The 7,051-nt window shown below is 36.6% G+C and overlaps 1 protein-coding gene across 1 annotated transcript; it reads left to right on the forward strand.

Moving 5' to 3' along the window:
- The first annotated feature begins 2,716 nt into the window (after nucleotides 1-2,716).
- LOC109152275 (signal recognition particle subunit SRP72-like) lies at nucleotides 2,717-6,778 on the forward strand. Its single transcript, XM_019299868.1, has 6 exons — nucleotides 2,717-2,912; nucleotides 3,065-3,204; nucleotides 3,853-4,205; nucleotides 4,947-5,043; nucleotides 5,137-5,424; nucleotides 5,534-6,778. The coding sequence occupies exons 1-6, from the start codon at nucleotides 2,780-2,782 to the stop codon at nucleotides 6,506-6,508; spliced, it is 1,986 nt and encodes a 661-aa protein (XP_019155413.1). The 5' UTR covers nucleotides 2,717-2,779; the 3' UTR covers nucleotides 6,509-6,778.
- The last annotated feature ends 273 nt before the right edge of the window (nucleotides 6,779-7,051 follow it).

Raw genomic sequence — 7,051 nt, forward strand, 5'->3', positions numbered from 1 at the left:
AAAAGTTGATAATAAAATTAGAGAGTCAAAGTAACAATTTCCTAACACAATAATGGATAAATTATGCTTCCTGTGTATCTATCTTGGATCTACTAGAAGACTGGTAGATTTATGACATGGGCATCAAGGCATGGTGATTTTAGGCAGAGATGAGATGCAAGCTAAGGCTGACGCCATATCCTCCAAGCTCTATATATATATATATTCCCTGCAAAAAAGCTTCCATTTGCATGTGAGAGGAAGAGAGAGAGAGGAAAATGATTGCTTGTGGAAGACAACAAAACCTAGCGTGTAAGGGACATATATGTATGGCATACCATTATCAGATGAGCATCATCATCGTGGTCAGTACTTCACGATCGATCATAAGCATCATTCCTTTTTGTCGGCTGCCATGGGATAGGAGGAAAGATTAGGCATGAAACACCACCTTGGCAGCTGCGTGCCCACACGTTGCTTGCACTCCCCATTTCTCCAATCATTTGTATCCCCTTTAATTTGTTCTTTAAATTAAAAACATGTTGTTTACATCATAAGTTATCATTAAATATATATGCACCAATTACTAAGGAAGCACTCAATAGGTTACTACTAGGTGTACTTTGTACCAAACCTTCCTCTAACACTATCCACATTAGTGATACTTCTGAGGAGGTTTTGTGTGGACCTGTCAAGAAAGATGTGACTCAATGGGTTAGTAGACAAGGTCAAATGTCGGTGCCCACTTTGGACATAATTCCCACACTGCCGCCGTTGAGGTTCGAACCTTGGTCTCTTACCCCAAATACTGCCCACTAAACCATTGAGCTAAGCTCATGCGGGTTGAATGCCTAATTATATGTTTAGGTTCAGCTGATTGAGGGTGTAAATTGTTCCGTGGACTCGGGATCACCTTACAAGATAAATGTACTCCGGTCTAAAATACGTAATTTACATACTGAATGCTCACAATTTTGTAAAGGTAAATTGTAAACATTTAGTATGTAAATTGTGAATATTAAATATGTAAATTGTAGGCATTCAATATGTAATTTGTGAACATTTAGTATGCAAATTGTGTATTTTAGACCCGGGTCCACTTGCAAGGTGGACCCTAATCAATAGCAATCGTTATGCGTTGGACCCGTGTCCAACATGCATGCTGGACACGGGTAACAGTGCCGTTATCTCCTTTTTATTTTATTTTATTTTATTTTATTTTATTTTTTTTTATTTTTAAATTTCAGACCGCTTCGTTATAGGAGTATATGTTCATAATTTTATTACTATGTGTTAATAACTGCACATTCATAACTCCATAATTGTACGTTCATAACTCTATAACTGTACATTCATAACTCCATAGCTGTACATTCATAACTCCATAACTGTACATTCATAACTCCATAATTGTACATTCATAATTTTCGAAGCTCTATGTTCACAATTTTAGAGCTCTATGTTCATAATTTTATCACTATATGTTCATAATTGTAAGTTCATAATGTCAGAGCTCTTTGTTTATAATTCGATCAATAACTATACATTCATAATTCCATAACTGAAGATTCATAATCTCATAACTGTAGATTCATAACTCCATAACTATAGATTCATAACTCTATAACTGGACATTCATAACATCATAACTGTACATTCATAATCTTCGAAGCTCTATATTCACAATTTTAAAGCTCCATGGTCATAATTTTATCACTATATGTTCATAATTGTAAGTTCATAATGTTAGAGCTCTGTGTTCATAATTTCATAATTGCATAACTGTACATTCATAACGGCATAACTGTACATTCATAATGGCATAACTGTACATTCATAATAAAAAAAAAAATAACGCCGTTAACGGCAAAACGCGCGCGAATTTTTTTTTTTTTAAACTAAATGACGCGTTTTTTTTTTTTTTTAAAACGGCGTCGTTTGCAGTTGTTATATTATAGACCGCGGTGCATAATCGATTATGCACCGCGGCCCATATACGGCGCCGTTTCTTTAAGTAAAGAAACGGCCCGCCGTTAGAGTTAACGGAGTCTGTTTGTTTGGTGTATTAAACACAAATTGACACTACAGTATATCTAAACCGACACTGCAGTTATATCAAAATGATACTGTAATTATAGTGAAATGAAACTGCAGTGTATATAAACTGAAACTGAATAACATTTCACATATTTGAGTGTATATTGTACAATGAAGCTGTAATTATATCAAAATGATCATGTAGTTGTGTTTTAATAAAACTATAGTGTATATAAAATAAAATTAAATAACATTTTCACATATTTGAATCTATAAATATCGAATGAAACTATAGTTATATCGAAATGAAACTGTAGTTGTGTTCAACTGAAACTGCAGTGTGTACAAAATGACACTGAATAACAGAGTTACTTTTTGCAAAAGGGTGCGAAACGGCGGAAATAAACACTGTTAATTTTCATTTAAAAAAAAAAGACGCGCGGTGCATAATATAATTTGCCCGTCGTTTGTGGACACGGGTCCAGGGCATAATTTGCCAATCAATAGTATAACAATTGGATTGAGGGCCTGAGGGCTGAGGCCCAAAACAAAGTAATTCAAGGTCCAGGTGGATGTCATTGTCAGGCCCAAAACTAAATCGGCTTTACTTCTAGTTTAAGACAAGCCCAATAATAAATCCACAGAAGCCCAATTTCAAACCAAAAATCTGATTTTCCCTTCTGAAATTAACCTCCTGATATTGTAGCGGACTAGTATATGCTTGGACAAGGGCTGCGCTGAATTCAGAGACTGCTGTTTTCCGATGGCTCCCAAACCGAAACCGAAGCCGTCGACGGCGGCTGCGCCGGCCGTCTCCTTGGAGGATCTGTTCACCACTCTTAATCGGCACATCCAGCGATCGGAATACCAACAAGCCGTCAAAGTTGCGGATCAAAGTCTGTTTGATTTCACTGAGCTTGCGTAAATATACGTTTTGTTTGTTTTATCTGTTTTGTATATGCGTGCAGAAATGCAGATCGGTTATAGGGATGATTGATCTCTGAATTCAATTCTATTTGCTTATTTGTTCATTTCTGTTCGATTGAAGTCCTTGCTGCTGCGCCTGGGGATGAGGATGCAATTCGGTGTAAAATAGTGGCATTAATAAAAGATGACAACGTAGATGGAGCTCTTGCGAGTATCCAGGATAGTTCCAAGAAGACTTCTATAGATTTCACTTTCTTCAAGGTAATTAATAATTATTGTTTTTTTATTTGTGCATTTGTTGGGAAAGGTGATTTGAATTCAGTCTATTTCACTGCAAAATAATCTGTTACTCTAGAAATTTGTAAATTTTCACTCATTGTAGCTTTTTTTTTTTTTTTTTTTTTTTTTTTCTTTTTCGTGGAGTGATGGAGTACTGAAGCCTGAATTGTCAATGAATGTAACAAAATGAGGCCACAGTATCACTTTATGTGCTTATTAAATGGTTCAATAAAAAGTAAAAACCAAGGGAAACAGATATCTGACAGCTGCAGCTTAAGATGATTAGGAAATCCAGTAAATTTGCATAATTTTGGAGAAATTTTTCAAAATGAAAATTTCTTTAGCTGAAACAAATTAAAAACTTGCACTATTAAATGAACAGAATGAATTAGGTAAGAAGTGAATAAATTGTAATTAACAGTTGTCTTGACTCTTGAATAGAATTCACTTTCCTTAGTTCAGTTATCTCTTCCTATTCTCTCAATGTTTCCTCCTTTCAAAAATTAAGAATTTAAAGCATTTGCGCAATTCAGCCCATTAAGGGTGAAAAGAGTGGGTGTCCTCATGCACTTTATTCTTTTTCTCTTATTGAAGTATGCCATTTTACCTTTGGGTATTATTCTTTTCCAGGCATATTGCTTATATCGACAAAACAAGTTGGATGAAGCTCTGGAGACTCTGAAGGGGCAAGAGGAAAATTCTGAAAAAATGCTATTGGAATGTCAGATTTTATATCGTATGGGAAAAGCAGATGAGTGTGTTGATATTTATCATAAACTCCAGAGGTCCAAGATAGACTCACTGGAGATAAATATTGTTGCTGTCTTGGTTTCTGCTGGAAGGGCTCCTGAAGTGCAGGGAATTTTGGACTCTCTCAGAGTTAAGCCAACTAGCAGTTTTGAGTTGGCATTTAACACTGCGTGCTCATTAATTGAAAGACAGAAATACAAGGATGCTGAGCAACTGCTACTGTCAGCACGAAGGTAATACAACTGTCTCCAAAGCCTTTTCTTTTTCTTGCGTTCATGTGTGCACATGTGACTTAGTATGACCTCTAAGATGCAATGACAAAAGCTGACTTTGGATTTTGGAATATTAGAACTGTTTCTGCTTTTATTAACCCCCCTAACACTTGTAAGATTCTGTAAGATTTATATATATATATATATATATATATATATATATATATATATATAATATTCTTATACTACCATAATGAAAAATCTAAATGTGGACAAACTGGTTTCGTTGAGGCTCTCAACTATGAATTCATTCAGAGGAAAACTGAGTTGTATCTAATCCCTTGGTATATAAATCTGTTCTATCAAATTGGGATTCAACTTTATGTTGACTAAAATTTACCCATTTGAGTGCATGAGAGCCCCCAAAACTAGCTTCAGCATTAATGCTTTTAGATATTTCTGGGAATCAGGGTGCAAACACACTTGTTGCTCCCATGACCTCTTCCTTTTTATTAGGTGGCATTTTGGCTTTTTATGTAGTATTTTGTAAAGTTTTTAGTGTCAATACCCTACAGTATGAAAACATAATAAAAATCTTATTCCATAGATTGTGCTAGTCTGAAGGTACAGATTTGCATGTTGTGTCTTTGAGGGAAGTGTTACATCTTTAATTTCTTAAAGTTTTCCTATCTCAATGCTTTATTACTGGTGAACAAGTACCTTGAGCTAAAACCAGTTAGGTGCTGGTGTTTACTTTTGCAGAATTGGTCAGGAATCACTAATGGAAGAGAATCTAGCTGATGAAGATATTGAATTGGAATTGGCACCTATAGCTGTTCAATTGGCATTTGTTCAGCAGGTAGAATGATGGTATAGCATATGCAAGGACTTTTCCACAATTTTCTTCCCTTATTTAAGTTGCATTTATACGGGATGGATTTTTTCTCCTCAGATTCTTGGAAACAGACAAGAAGCGCTTGAATCTTATATTGGTCTTATCAAACGAAATTTGGCGGATGACTCTTCACTTGCAGTCGCAATAAATAACCTTATTGCTTTGAAGGGACCTAAAGATGTTTCTGATAGTCTGAGGAAGATCGATAAGCTAATAGAGAAAAATGATGGACCATTGCGCTTCCAGCTTGCCCGAGGACTTGACTTGAAGCTTTCACCAAAGCAAAGGGAAGCAATATATACCAATTGGGCGCTATTACTACTTCATTCTAATAAAATGGACCAGGTCATACATCTTGTTTCTTGTATCTTATGTTCATTTTTTTCCCAGCTGCTATTAATTTTCACAAATGTGTGTTGAAAAGTGTATTTTTCTGATTACTAAAAACCTACAGGCTCGAGAACTTGTAGCTGCATTGCCCAGAATATTTCCTGATAGCATAATCCCTTTACTTCTTCAAGCTGCTGTACATGTAAGGGAAAACAAGGCAGTTAAAGCTGAAGAAGTACTAGGGCAATTTGCAGAGAAGTTTCCAGATAAGTCAAAGGTTGTCTTGCTTGCAAGGGCACAGGTTGCTGCAGCTGCTGGCCACCACCAAGTTGCAGCTGACTCCCTTGGTAAATTATCTAATATTCAACACAAGCCCGCGACTGTTGCCACCCTTGTTACTCTCAAAGAACGGGCTGGGGATATTGATGGTGCTGATTTAGTGTTTAATGCTGCAATTGAATGGTGGTCAAATGCCATGACTGAAGACAATAAGCTTGATACCATCATGCAAGAGGCTGCTGCATTCAAACTCAGACATGGGCGGAAGGAAGAGGCTGCCCGGCTATATGAGAAGCTGGTTAAAAGCCACGGAAGTATAGAGGCTTTAGTCGGGTTGATCCAGACAACTGCTCAATCTGATATTGAAAAAGCAGAAGCTTACGAAAAGCAGCTGAAACCACTCCCTGGTTTGAAGGCGGTTGATATTGATAGTTTGGAGAAAACTTCTGGTGCCAAGGGTGTTGGTAGTGGTCCTACTCTTAGTGTAGCCGAAGCATATGAAACCAAGAGCAAGGAGAAACCAAAGAAGAAGAGAAAGAGAAAGCCTAGATACCCTAAAGGATTTGATCCCGCAAATCCAGGTCCCCCACCAGATCCAGAGCGCTGGCTTCCAAAGAGAGAGAGGTCCAGCTATAGACCGAAGAGAAAGGACAAAAGAGCGGCACAAATAAGAGGCTCACAAGGCGCAGTGGCCAAAGAAGCTTCCAGTAGCAGCACATCGAAACCAAATCCAACTGCCAATCCCAAAGGAGCCTCACAGAACTCCAATGCCGACCAACCAAAGACCTCCAAGTCATCCAAGAAGAAATCAAGGAAGTAACTGAACCCACCATTTGAAGGTTAATATTCAATTTGGGCATACTTCATTGCATTTTCCCTTGCACAATTGGATCAGAGACTAAAATTTTCTATTGCAAGTTAGCTTGGAATCAACCTTCAACTGAATTTTTTGTTTTCCTGAATCAACTAACCGGTACTGATCTTGTCAAAGGAATGAGCCGTAAATTTTGTGTTTATTTTTTACTTTCATCGAACTTTTGTTACTTTTAAGTTTCTGTTATTCTGCTTCTATCTGCCCTATAATTGTTCATTGTTGTGTCAATTGCACTAGACTCCTTTCACCACACTGAACTTTTGGCACAAATATTTGCTTATCTATGATCACAAATTGGAAGAATTAAATACAATAAATATTCAGTTTGCATGGTGATCAACTTCTAAGGTTTGACTTTAAAGTTGTTACTATTTAAAAAGAATTGATACTATGCTATTGATAATAAGAATTAAGAAATATAGCCAATGGCATTCTAATCATGTGGTGTTTACAGCTGAGATGAATATAATGTAAAGAACGACAATTGAC

Source organism: Ipomoea nil, unplaced genomic scaffold (assembly GCF_001879475.1).
Source record: "Ipomoea nil cultivar Tokyo-kokei standard unplaced genomic scaffold, Asagao_1.1 scaffold2403, whole genome shotgun sequence".
Classification (NCBI taxonomy): Eukaryota; Viridiplantae; Streptophyta; class Magnoliopsida; order Solanales; family Convolvulaceae; genus Ipomoea; species Ipomoea nil.